The following is a 13,926-nucleotide window of genomic DNA, read 5'->3' as shown; positions in this document are numbered from 1 at the left end:
GGAGGGACTGATGTTTGTATTATTGATCTTGATAGAGAAGTCAGGGGAGGGGGCACGGGCTGGGGGGAATACTAAGAGCTCAGTTTTGGAAAGATTGAGTTTGAGGAACTGGAGTGACATCCATGCCGATATGTCACTTAGTAGGTTAGTAATGCAAGAGGAGACTGAAGGGGTGAGGTGAGGAGTAGAAAGATAGATTTGTGTGTCATCAGCATAGAGATGGTACTTAAAGCCATGGGAGTTTATCAAGTGACCAAGGAGGAGGTGTAGATGGAGAAGAGAAGGGGTCCAAGAACGGAACCTTGAGGGACCCCTACAGAAAGAGGAAGTGGAGAGGAGGAGGCAAAGTTATAGGTAACGCTGAAGGAGTGCTGCAATAGGTAGGAGGAGAACCAGGAGAGAGCAGAGTCTCGGAGGCCAAGAGAGTGGAGTTTTTTTTAGGAGGAGGGGATGGTCAACCGTATCAAAAGCCGCAGAGAGGTCAAGTAGTAAGCGTATGAAGTAGTGGCCATTGGTTTTAGCTGTTAGTAGATCATTAGTGAGTTTTAGTAGAGCAGTTTCAGTGGAGTGGAGTGAGAGAAAGCCAGACTGTAAAGGGTCAAGAAGGTTGTTGTCAGTGAGGTAGGAGCTCAGGCGATTGTAGACTAAGCATTCTAGGAGTTTAGAGGTAAATGGCAGCAGGGAGATGGGTCTTAAGTTGTTCAGGGTGGTGGGATCCAGGGAGGACTTTTTAAGTATGGGAGTGATGTGTGCATGCTTTAGAGGGGAGGGGAAGGCACCGTTAGAGAGGGAGCGATTGAAGATGTGAGTGAGGGAGCATAGGATGGAAGAAGAGGGTGACCGTAGTAGTTGTGAGCAGACAGGATCCAGGGGGCAGGTAGCGAGACGGGATTCTGAGAAAACCTTAGTAACCTCTTCGGTAGTAGCGAGGTCAAAAGAGGAAAGTGTTGAGGGAGGTTTAGTATAAGGTATGAAGTTGAAGGATGGAATATCCAAGATCATAAAGCTGTGATGGTCAAAACTCCACCGACCTTTGACCATGTAGTGTGTATATAGGCTTCCTTAGGTTACTTAATGTTTTTCTTCTATTTTGTTTTTCTGTTTTTCCAGATCCTTGGTGTTTGGCTGACTTACAGATACAGAAACCAGAAGGACCCGCGAGCCAATCCCAGCGCCTTCCTCTGATGGAAATACCATTCCTAAGACTGCTCGTCCCCGTGTACACTACTGAATCCTCTACAGCGTCTCGGTTGCTGTGGTTGTTTGTTTTTTGTCTGAAGAACGTGACTTCAACTATAAACCTTTTTTGTTTTCTTTTAAAAGGGACTTAAATACCAATAATTAATTTATGTTCAACACTTGAAGGAAAGCGTAAAGTTGGGAAAAGCTAAAGCAATATCGATCTTGTCACTTAGCCTCTGTTGCTATGGAAACACTTCGGAAACTCCAATATCGATAAAAATAACACAAAACCATAAATTAAACTGAGGAGTGTGATATTCCAGAAGAATCATACTGCTTATGTTGCTTATAACTTTTTTTGGGGATGAGAAGGGGGACAAATTTGGAAACCACCTGGTGTGCAGTGAACTAATAAAGGGGTGTCTAATGCACCAAAAATATGAATTCAATGTATGCACAGCCACATTTTGTTTGTTTTGTTTTGGATAGAGTAGGCTTAAGATCCTGTCACTTATTTCTTGCTTTGTAGTGTACGTGTTTGGTAACACCAGACCTTGTCAGTGGTGAGAAGGCTTGTAGTTGCATGCCTCATGGAGAGTCCTAGCAGTAGGACCCTTAAAGGATAAGTCCACATTTTGAACAAAAATAATAAATGCACGTTTTTTTGCAGGTAAAAAAATCCAGAAGAAGAGCCTGGAAAGTCCAGAAGAGCCTGGAAAGTATTGCACCAGCGACCAGTAGATCGCTGGTGCCATGCAGGTCTCCTGCAGACCTGTCAGAATATCTTCTTGCTGTACGGGATGTACGAGCAAGCAGATATACTGACAGGAAGCTTCAGTGAACTACCACGGCACTCCACAGCGCCGTGATAGTTCATTGAAAACTACAAGCCCACAGCCGCTAGGGCTGTTGGGACTTGTAGGCACTCATTCATAGAACTTTGTGAATGAGTGACGCGGCCCTGTGGGCAGAGAACCAAACGGAAGCACTGTTTTAAAATCTGACAGTACGGGGAAACTTCTCCCCATGCTATCTGTCAAAGGAAGGGGGGGGGGCGCAACTATGGGAACATGTTACATGTTCCACCCTAAAAACAGGTGGAACGTTCTAAAGGTAAACTTATCCTTTAAAGCATACAAAGGTTGTGGACGATCGCGGTGCGTAAACTCAACTCTTGGAAACTCAAGCTGGTTGAAGAACAATCATCACTTTTAGTGTAGGACATAAAACCTAGCCAAGGCGTTTCAGGAGATTGGGGATCCCCCTCAGGGCTAACATAAAGAGGTACAGATTAAAAACCTATGTGTATGATTGCATCTACAATTGAGGTACTATTAGTCCCGATGGAGGGGAGGGGGGCAATCCAACCCCAAATGCATTAGCTATGTTTTTAATAAAGTCATTGTTCTTTAACTGACTGAAATTGTCAAGACTATTCACATATGATGCTCCTCACCCATCTCTACAATCTTCACTTATTTCTTGCTGTCTGTGTCCCATTGAGGAGATTTTTCTTCACTTCCGGTCTCAGAGACACAACAGGAAGTAAGGGGAATGACCCTTTTAGCCAGTTGACACTTGAGCAGGTATCTCCGGTAGAAGATTTTTCCATCACTTTCTGCCTTGTTGACAATGGTCTCCAGCACGAATAGAGAGCCCTTACAGCAATAAAACCGAAAACGGGTTTTAACCTTTCCACATTCTATCCAAAACGAAACAAAAATTTGACTGTGCATGCACTCTAAGTACCTGCAATAAAAAGTATATTTGTTTTATAGAATACAGATGTGTTGGGTCCAGTGGGAATAGAGCCAGCTTGATTTTTTTTTTTTTTTTTTTTTTAAATGAACTTTTTATTGTTGTCTAATGGGATTGGGGAGCCATTAATGAAAAAAAGATCATTTCATCTCTATTACTTTCAATTACTTTACATTTGAGAGTACTGGGGAAAAAAAACTATAAAACAGTCATTATTGACCATTTCATTGCAGTTATTTGTGCAAAGACTACTGAAGCTCTCTAAATCAGAAGTAAAATGCATTTTTATTATTCCTGTGTGTACAATTTCGAGGTTCTCCAGGAAAGTGCTAAAAGAGGACTGTTCAGTGAATTACACTCTGCTTTAAATTTTGAGTGGAGTTTTTAAGGGCCATTTGAATGATTGCTTGCCAATCAAATGGGAATGCCCACCTCATCGGGATGCAGCATGAGGGTTGCCAAAAGTACCCTACCACATTGCAGTGCTAAGGATCAGAGGACTGGGGGACGTCTATCATGGGAAGCCTATATGAGTCTTAAAATGTTTGTCTAAAAACCGATGGAAGGGTATCCAATAGTGATGGAATGGTAGGGACTGTGACATGTATTCCAACCTGTTCTTTTGCTGATACCCTGAGACAAACGAGCCAGATTTTATTGGCTCAGTAGGTAAGACAACTGTCATCCCCTGCCTGAACTCTGCTAGTGTCTATGTCCATACTTCCCCTAACAATCAATCCATCTTGGCATTGGTTGTTCTATTACAGGGGTCTCCAAACTTTCTAAATAAAGGTCAAGTTTACTGTACTTCAGACTTTAGGGGAGGCAAATAGTGGCCAGTGGGGGTAGCAAATGCCCCAGCATCAGTGGGAGTAAAAAAATTACATAATGCCTGTGGTCAGTAGGACAAGGAATAGTGCCCCATCACTGGCCCCAGTGAGAGGAATAGTGTCCCTTCGTTGGCTTCAGTGAGAGGAATAGTGTCCCATCATTGGTGTCAGTGAGAGGAATAGTGCCCCATCACTGGCCTCAGTGAGAGGAATAGTGTCCCATCGTTTGACAGCAATGATGGGACACTATTCCTCTCACTGACAGCAATGATGGGACACTATTCCTATCACTGAAGCAGTGAGAGGAATAGTGTCCCATCACTGGTGTCAGTGGAAGGAATAGTGCCCCATCATTGGCTTCACTGAGAGGAATAGTGCCCCATCGTTGGTGTCAGTGGGAGGAATAGTGTCCCATCACTGGTGTCAGTGGAAGGAATAGTGCCCCATCATTGGCTTCACTGAGAGGAATAGTGCCCCATCGTTGGTGTCAGTGGGAGGAATAGTGTCCCATCACTGGTGTCAGTGGAAGGAATAGTGCCCCATCATTGGCTTCACTGAGAGGAATAGTGCCCCATCGTTGGTGTCAGTGGGAGGAATAGTGTCCCATCACTGGTGTCAGTGGAAGGAATAGTGCCCCATCATTGGCTTCACTGAGAGGAATAGTGCCCCATCGTTGGTGTCAGTGGTAGGAATAGTGCTCCATCGTTGATGGGATGGGAGAAAGTGTCTCATATCAATGGGAGCAATAGGGCCCCAAAGTCTAGATGAAGGCAAGCAAAAGGCTGCATCTGGCCTTTTGGGGTTTGGAGACTATTGTGCTTAGATCTTGCACAATCCTTGTGTTTCACAGAAGTTTATGACCTGAAGGCTGTAAACCACTGAATGGTCCCCTCTGTAGAAGAAATGTATTTGACTTTTATCTGGAGAACCTTTTAAAATGTAATCCTAGTAAATCCACATGCATTTCTTCATTAAAGTGGTCTCCAGTCATTGGCTTGGAGCACCGTGAGACAGTATTGATGGTGTCAATCACCCTGCAGGTTCCCAGTACCTGAACATCCGAGTAGCTGCAGCATTTTACATTGTCCTATATGCATTTTTCTTTGTTTGTTTTTCTCTTGCTACATAAAGCAAATGTGTTTTTGGAAAAAGATGTAAGTTGTCATTAAACCACCATTTTTGGTAATGTGCTGCTCGTTTGGTGCAAGAAACTCTCTGTTCCAAGACTTGGAATTTTGGATTTGTACAAATTTGGTTTCTTATTTCTCTTGTTTAAATTATGGGTTGTACTGTAGGGAAGTGATATTTGTGTTCATGTGTTCAATCTGTAACAAGAAACCACTTTTTGATCTGTAGCAGGTTTTACATCTTGTGTATTCAGATGAGTCCTACCTACCAATCTTGGTTTAGGATTGTTATGTCTGAGGGAGGGGGTGGGGATGGTGAGCATAGACCTCTGAGTTGTTGAATTATTTCCTTGCAAAATCCATTGGGTGGTCATTGACAAAATGAAGGAATATTGAAAAAAAAAGTTGATTTGCCCTTGTTCAATTTTCAAGCTCCATTATCCAACATTGAGCCCTCTGGTGTCATTATTGAAGATTTCCAGTTGTGATTGATATTTCAAATGCAAGTAAGCCTACAATTTGTGGACATCTCTCTAAATGATTGAGTTCAAAACAATAATGTAATATATTACAACTTACCAGTACTGATGTGGTGGCTGCATTTGTTTCCTTTTTTAGGCTAAGATCATTTTTTGCAAGCGTTGGTCTTGCCAAAATTGCTGTGTTTCTTTCACTTGCCATAAGCTGGAAATACAGCAAAAACCAATGTTGTCTTTTTTGTAAACCAGTACTTCCATCAATCCACCATGTATTCCAGATGAACAAAGATATGCCTTTTTAAAGTCCAAGCTGGGTGACAACCATGGCTCCTTCCATAGGCTTCATGGAGAGGTGACTGTAGACACAAAGGGACATGAAGTGTTATTTGCGGCATTCAAAGTCCAAAAGAGGGTAAAAGCCTTAAAAAAGGCATATAAAATATATTTTTAGAGAAGTGTGCACTTCCAACCTTGTGGTAACAGTCTGGGAAAAGTTCTTTTCTATTCGAACATGACTGTGCCCTTGTGTACAAAGTCATAAAGACATGGTTTTAGGAGTTTGGTGTGGAGAAACTCAAGTGTCCTACTCAGAGCCTTGACCTCAAACCTACTGAACACGTTTGGGATGAATTGGAACTCCGATTTGTGAGCTGGGTCTTCTCATCCAACATGACTGCCTGACGTCACAAATGTTTTTGAATGAGTAGAAGTTCCCACAGACACTCTCTAAATTTCCACAATCTTATGGAAAGCCTTCCCAGAAAAGTGACCTCAACCCCACTGAACACCTTTTGAGATAAAAGGAAATGCCGATTGTGAACCAGGCCATCTTGTTCAAAATTTTACCTGACCTCACAAATGTTCTTTTGACTCAGTGGACACACACTAAATCTTGGGGAAAGCCTTCCCAGATGGGTTGAAGGCTGTTATAGCTGCACAGGAGGCCAGCTCAATATTAATGACCATGGTTTTGGAATGGGGTGTTTGACAAGCTCGTATAGGTGTGATGGTCAGGTGTCCACAAACTGTTGGCCATAAAGTGTTTGTAAAGTCATCATGTGAAATTTTGCCCTTTTTTTTCATCTAAAAGCTAGGAAATGCCTGCTCTTAGGTTTAGTAGGTGGGAGGGTAATTTTTATGGATCAAATTTTAGTGTGACCACAGGGAGTACTGTGTCACACTAAGGCCTCTGTTACTGTTTTAGGCCTTAGACTTGAATTGCTCAGTATGTTTTAAGCGAAGTGTTGTGGTTGATATAAAGCAGCCTTTCTCAATTTTTTTTCACACCAAAGTCCTAACATAATTTTCAAGTTTCAAGGAACCCTTATTAATACCAATTCTATTGGAGTCAATGGGGAAAAAAATGCCTCATACATTAGTGGCCAATGCAAAGAATGCTCCTCTTACAGTGGTGGTCAGAATGTCACCCTTACAAACAGCTAACTAGATCATTGGTTTGCTGGTTTTGCCAATTGGTGTCGGCTCAGGAACTACAGTACGTAGGCTTCTTCAGAGAGGAGGTTAAACAGCCACATCATATGGAACCCCATGTAACCTCTGGATTCTACACCTAGCATTCCACAGGACCCTGATTGAGAGTAAAAAGTCTGTTATCTATCTGAAGTGGTTATTGCTGAAGTACAGTTGTGCTCAAACGTTTGCCTCCCCTTGGAGAATTAGTAATATATATATGTACCATTTTTAAAGCAAAAAGGAGTAAGCAGGCAAAACCTATTTCTTATGGGATTCATATTTTGTAACTGTAGGACATAACAGAATGGCCCAATATAAAAAACAAAACATGGCAACAAGTAAACCAATGAAATAACCCCTGTTTAAAAGTCTGCATCCCCTTCGTAATATTGTCTATTGCCCCCTTTAGCATCAATGACAGTGTGCGGTCTTTGTAATAAGGTAGTTTTCTATGAGGCCCCGAATTCCTACAGGTGGTATAGCTGCCCATTCTTCTTGGCAAAATACGTCCAGGTCACGCAAAGTCTTTGGTCATCTTGTATGAACCACATGTTTGAGATCTCCCCAGAATGGCTCGATTATATTAAGTTCAGGAGACTGTGATGGTCAGGGGCGGACTGACCATTTGGAAACTCGGGCACTGCCTGAGGGCCCAGGATCAGGAGGGGGCCCCATGAGATGCCCCTGGTACCTTTTTCATAGGCTTTTTTGAGTTTGGGCAAGGGCACAGGGGCCCCATGATCCCCTATTGCCCGGGGGCCCCATGAGTTGTCAGTCCACCCCTGGTGATGGTCAATCCAGAACCTTCACCTTTTTCTGCTGTAACCACTGGAGGGTCAACTTGGCCTTGTGCTTGGGGTCATTGTCGTGCTGGAAAGTCCAAGAGTGTCCCATGTGCAGCTTTCGTGCAGAAGAATGCAAATTGTCTGCCAGTATTTTCTGATAACATGCTGCATTCATCTTGCCATCAATTTTTACAACACTCCCTGTGCCTTTAGAGCTCACACACCCCCAAAACATCAGCCACCACCATGCTTCACTGTGGGGATGGTATTCTTGTCGCTGTTGACCCCTCTCCAACATAGCACTTATGGTTGTGACCATAAAGCTCTATTTTGGTCTCATCACTCCAGATTACAGTGTGTCAGAAGCTGTGAGGCGTGTCAAGGTGGTTGACATATTGCAACCAATCTTCTTTTGTGGCATTGGCGGAGTATTATTATTATTATACAGTATTTATATAGCGCCAAAGGGTTTTCTCAGCGCTGTACAATAGCAAGGAGGACAGAACATGAGACAATACAGTAACAATACAATACACGAGGGGTTAGAGGGCCCTGCTCTTTGGAGCTTACAATCTAGGAGGGAGGGGGTAGTGGTACAGGAGGAAGTGGCTGTGGGGGAGGGAGTGGTGGGAGGAGTGGAGGAGATCGGTTGCTAGGTGAGGGTGGGGTAGGCTTCCCTGAAGAGATGGGTTTTCAGGGTGCGCCTGAAGGTGAGGAGGGTAGGTGACAGTCTGATGGATTGGGGTAGGGAGTTCCAGAGGATGGGAGAAGTCCTGCAGTCGGGCGTGGGAGGAGGAGACCAGGGAGCTAGAGAGTAGGAAGTCCTGTGAGGAGCGAAGGGCACGGGTAGGGTGGTATTTGGGTAAAGGCTTCTTTCTGGCAACTCAACCATGCAGCTAATTTTTTGTTCAAATATTGTCATTTTGCTCCGTGAAAAAACCACACTGTCTTTTTCCAGAGCAGCGTGTATTTTTCCTGAGGTTACCTGTGGGGTTTTTCTTTGTACCCCGAACAATTCTTCTGGCAGTTGTGGCTGCAATCTTTATTGGACTACATGACCTTGGCTTGGTATCAGGAGATCCCTGAATTTTTCACTTATAAGTGATTGAACTGTTCTGACTGACATATTCAAGACTTTGGATCTCTTTTTTTTTTATTTTTTAATCCTTTTCCATCTTTATAAAGTTTCATTGCCTTGTCATTCAGGTCTTTTTGACATTTCTTTTCCGCTCCCCATGGCTCAATATCCATCCTGCTTGGTACATCCACATGAGAGCTAACCAACTCATTGACTATACACAGACTAATTGCAATTTAAAAAGTCACAGATATGGGAAATTAACCTTTTAATTGCCATTTTAACCCATGTGTGTTACTTTGTGTGTCTGTACCAAGGCCAAACATTTCAGGGGAGGGAAACTTTCGATCTGGACCATTTGGGTGATTTCTGTTATTGGGATTTGAAAAGGAGCCAAACAACTATGTGATAAATGGCTTCATATGATCACTATCCTTAAATAAAAGACAGTTGTTTGGCATGATCAGTCATATTTTCAATATCAATGCCAACATTTCTTGATTCTGCCAGGGGAGGCAAACCTTTGAGCACAACTGTGGTTGTTTTATTTCCCAAAACTGTACACAATGCAATGATGCAAACTTTTAAAAACAATGAGATTGACTTGTTGGGCATTTCCATTGGTAATAAATATAGCTCACTTTTGATTATTCGCTAGACGTTGTTGTTGAGGCATTCCACTAAGCCACTTGACGGAGTGCTCAAATTCAGGAGCCTCTGGGCTCAAGCAATGGCTGTCCCCATGTATTCTGTTCTGGCTGCCTTTTTAGCATAGATATTTTTAGTTGAATGTCCTAGGACAGGTATGCAGATCACAAAAGTCTGAGTGAAATCAGAAAGTATTCCAGTTTAGTGCATCAGAAAGTATTGTAGCGATGGGATGTGCTTCACATTTTTTGGAGGAGATGGCGTCTCACATATGGTATGTCCCATTGGCAGGATTTTATATAAATGTTGATATACGTAAGTGGCCAACATTGGGCTCCTTGACTTGACGAAGGACAAGCCTTTATAATGTCCCTTGTAGCTTTGTTGTGGTGGCAGATTCAGGACCTTATTTTAGTCCCACACAGGGCCGTGCCTTCTCCCAGCACCCCATGCCCACAGGTCCATATATGAAACCTTGAAACACTAGGTTTCCAATCAGTAATTTGTTTCTGCAATAGACATAGGACAATGGACCACCCGTCCCTGACCAGCCACTCATAGGTTCTCTAGCTATCCTTAAAAACAAGACTAGCGGTTTCTATTTATTATTGCTGCAAAAAAGAGTGGGTGTGGTGTATTCCAGAGCAACCAATCTACAATCCTCCTCCAGCAGCAGAAATTAAAGAATTCTGATTGGATGCTGTAGAGCAGGGGTGTCAAACTGGCGGCCCTCCGGCTGTTGCAAAACTACAAGTCCCATCATGCCTCTACCTTTGGGAGTCATGCTTGTAACTGTCAATCTTGCAATGCCTCATGGGACTTGTAGCTTGGCAACAGCTGGAGGGCCGCCAGTTTGTCACCTGTGCCGTAGAGTGCTACATCTTTTTACCCTTTGTACTTTAGTATTCAAAGAGACCCTGTCACCAGTGATTTTGTACATAAAAGGACATAAAAAAATGTTCAAAAATGAAAAAAGTTGGCAGCACAGTGGCTAAATGGTTAGCACTTCCACCTGGCAGTACTAGGATTGCTGGTTCAAATCCCAGCCACGGCACCTCCTGGCTGGGATTTGCATGTTCTCCCTGTGCCTGCGTGGGTTTCCTCCCACACTCCATAGACATGCTGGTAGGTTAATTGGATCCTGTCCTAATTGTCCCTAGTATGTGTATGTATGAATGTGAGTTAGGGACCTTAGATTGTACGCCCCTTAGGGCGTTAGGGACTGATGTGAATGTACAATATATATGTAAAGCGCTGTGTAAATTGACAGCGATATACAAGTACCTGAAAGAAATAAAGTACATTAAAAAAAAATCAAAATGGTGGTCATATTCATTGGCAAAAGTTTCACTTTAAGAATATGCTGACATCAGCCTCTTTCTTCTGTAGTCTGCTGGAGATATCTTGTATATGGTTCTGTTCACTGATGTGGCTTGTTTTTTTTTCTTTTTTTTTTTTGGGTGAATTCCTGTACATCTTATGTTGTGTTTTTTTTCCCCTCTCCTGTTTTAATGCTGTGAATACAGACTGATCTCAATTTGCACTGCAAAATGATTGATAAAAATTGAAAATACAAACAACTCAACTTGTGAAATGTCTTCTTTCTGCCTTCCTAGATGGCAAAGTAAAAAACAAAACAAAAAATAAAAAAAACCCCACTATAATACAATATTACTCATGAACACGCCATGGCAAGTGCTATGCATAGTCATTGTACAGCATTATATAGTGCTGATACTATTTGCTTAGCACAGAGAGCATTGAACAAATCGCAACAGTCCAGGGGCGGATTGACAACTCATGGGGCCCCCGGGCAATAGGGGATCATGGGGCCCCTGTGTCCTTGCCCAAACTCAAAAAAGCCTATGAAAAATCTACCGGGGCATCTCATGGGGCCCCCTACTGACCCCGGGTCCTCGGGCAGTGCCCGAGTTTCCAAATGGTCAGTCCACCCCTGGTCGTATTGTTCATATATGGAATATCTGCTATGACCTGTTTGGATTAATGTCTGGCCTCTACACCAGGGGTCTCCATTCTAAAGGGCAGTAAACTGGAAAGTCTGAAGAATAGTGCCTTATCATAGGTGTCAGTGGAAGGAATAGTGCCCCATCATTGGTGTCAGTGAGAGGAATAGTGCCTCATCATTGGTATCAGTGGGAGGAATAGTGCCCCATCATTGGTGTCAGTGGGAGGAATAGTTCCCCATCATTGGTATCAGTGAGAGGAATAGTGCCTCATCATTGGTATCAGTGGGAGGAATAGTGCCCCATCATTGGTGTCAGTGGAAGGAATAGTTCCCCATCATTGGTGTCAGTGGGAGGAATAGTGCCCCATCATTGGTGTCAGTGGGAGGAATGGTGCCCCATTATTGGTATCAGCCTATAAAAAAGGTACCAGGGGCATCTCATGGGGCCCCCCACTGACCCCGGGCCCTCGAGTTTCCAAATGGTCAGTCCGCCCCTGCAACAGTCACTCCTTCCAAAGGATCTTACTCTGTAAGGCTCCATTTACACTGCAGCTGATAAACTCACGTTTAGGAGGTTTTCTGCATTTTTTTTTTTTTTCAGCAGCCCCTGAACTCTTCCGAATGTTCTCCTATGTGTCCATGTACACATCGTCATTTACAGGCAGTTGAGTTTAGAGTCGTTTTTTCTTTTTAACACCCAAACTTGCGTTCAGGAGTAGATTTTATCAGCGTTTTAAACGCCAAAAGCTTGTAAACGTGGCTAACCGCGTTTATATGTGTTTGCGTTTGGAAACCTTTTTTAACTCTTCCATTTCCAGATGCTGTCCAGAGCCTTTTTTCATCATTAAAAATGCATGCAAAGCGTTTTCCCGATACTCAAATGGACCCGTACACCAAACTTTGAGGTTTCGCATGGAAGAAAATATGTTAGATGCTGCTGCAATAATTTCTGCACAGAAATGAGCCAGAACACATCCAAACACCACAAAAAAAAAAAAATCGCTAATCTCAACCAATATGGCTCTCTCTATTTCTCTCAAAATGTTTGAAATATTAAATTTTTTACTGCTTTTCAGTGCATTCTGGGCATTTTGGAAGGTCTCCTGAGGTTATCGTTAAAAACACTCATAGACGCGGTATGCAAACACGGCTACACAGATGTTTTTTTTAACCAACGGTTTCCAGCAATCAGTTTCCATTGTTCAGAAGTGTCCCGTGTACATGGAGCCTTTAAAAGGAAGACACTGAGGTCCCAGCTAGGCTTGGCTGGGGGGGCTATTCACAAGTCCAGGGATCAAATTGGGTCTGGAGAAGCTCTTTGGAGAGTGCCAGGAGGAAGTTGGTGGCAGAGTCCAGCTGTCCTAGGGTGGTGTGAGTCTACATCTCCCTCACAGAGAAGAGCCTAATGGATGTTGGAAGGAGATCCTGTGGAAGTCACCCCTTCATCATTCCACCTTGTCCAATCAGAAAATGCTTTTCTATTTTTTGGGGAAAATGGAAAGTGTTCTATGAATGGCACCAAGGCGAGCCCTCACAATGCAGCAGGGCAAATTCTCAGGACGGGACCTGGATGCAAGTGGAGGTCACTAGAGTAGCGATGTCTACTACAGTGATTTATAACTTTCATGGGGTTTCCACTGGTATAACACATACATTGGGGTAGGCACGTGTGACAGGTGGAGATCTACCTTAACAACACCAAACCGATCAAAGATCACCCTGGTTCAGCGCCATTTTTTTTTAAATGAAATTAACTAGCTAAGCCTAACTAAACAGTAAGTGGATAGTGCAGTCAGTAGAGCATTGGACAATGTCAGTAGGGCAGTAGACGGTGTGTGGACAATGTCAGTAGGGCAGTGGACGGTGGCAGTAGGGTAGTGGATGGAGTCCATAGAGCAGTGCACAGCATCAGTAAGTAGAGCAGGGAACAGTGTCATTAGTTTTTGTTTTGTTTTTTTTTATTTTTACAATTGTACTTTTTAAATTACTTTTTCAATTTTTATTAGAAGCTCTGTTGGGGGGTTTTGGTGAAATATCGGTTGTGTAAACAAAACCCTGATGTCTTGCTTTTGAGACACAGAAAGGAGATTGAAAACAGTCCTTAATCTCTATATCTGAAGCCTCAGTTGCACAGAGTGAATGAACAGGAAGAGCTCTGCACAGTCTCCCTGTCCATTCATAAACCGAAGCATAGTAAATGCAGTTTACTATGGTTCAGTTAGGAATGAAAGCAGTGAGTAATCGAAACTGATCACTCATTGTATTCATTCAAAAAAAAAAAAAAAGAAAGGGACCAGTAAATTACATATTTACTAGCATCTTCCCGACTCGCCATCCAGAAAGATCCCTGCAGTAGCCGGCAGGAGAGAAGGAAGCTGCAGCACTGCGAGGGATGGAGGGACGAGGGGGCTCCAGGCAGTAGAAGGATGAGGAACCTGGGCAGTGGCGGTAGCATTTACTAGAACAGGTCCCCTGTATTTTCTGCCTGCAGCAGCAGAATGCCGGCAGGTGGGAGAGGAGGAGAAGTCAGCTTTCAGCTGCTGCAGGAGGAAAATACAGGGGATCAATTCTAGTAAATGCTCTCCCTGCAGTCCCTCCAG

The 13,926-nt window shown here is 43.3% G+C and overlaps 1 protein-coding gene across 1 annotated transcript in view; it reads left to right on the top strand.

Annotated features, from left to right (window-relative positions):
• The window catches only part of TSPAN13 (tetraspanin 13), a 93,216-nt gene extending 82,276 nt beyond the window's left edge, over positions 1 to 10,940 (top strand). Inside the window, exon 6 of the mRNA XM_089660248.1 lies at positions 1,111 to 10,940. Coding sequence (XP_089516374.1) covers positions 1,111 to 1,185 — 75 coding nt within the window. The 3' untranslated portion in view covers positions 1,186 to 10,940. The remainder of the gene's footprint in view (positions 1 to 1,110) is intronic.
• The last annotated feature ends 2,986 nt before the right edge of the window (positions 10,941 to 13,926 follow it).

This window comes from Staurois parvus, unplaced genomic scaffold, assembly GCF_062004578.1.
Source record: "Staurois parvus isolate SC_StPar_1 unplaced genomic scaffold, SC_StPar_1.0 ptg001220l, whole genome shotgun sequence".
Taxonomy (NCBI): Eukaryota; Metazoa; Chordata; class Amphibia; order Anura; family Ranidae; genus Staurois; species Staurois parvus.
This window is presented reverse-complemented; position numbering and strand designations above follow the sequence as displayed.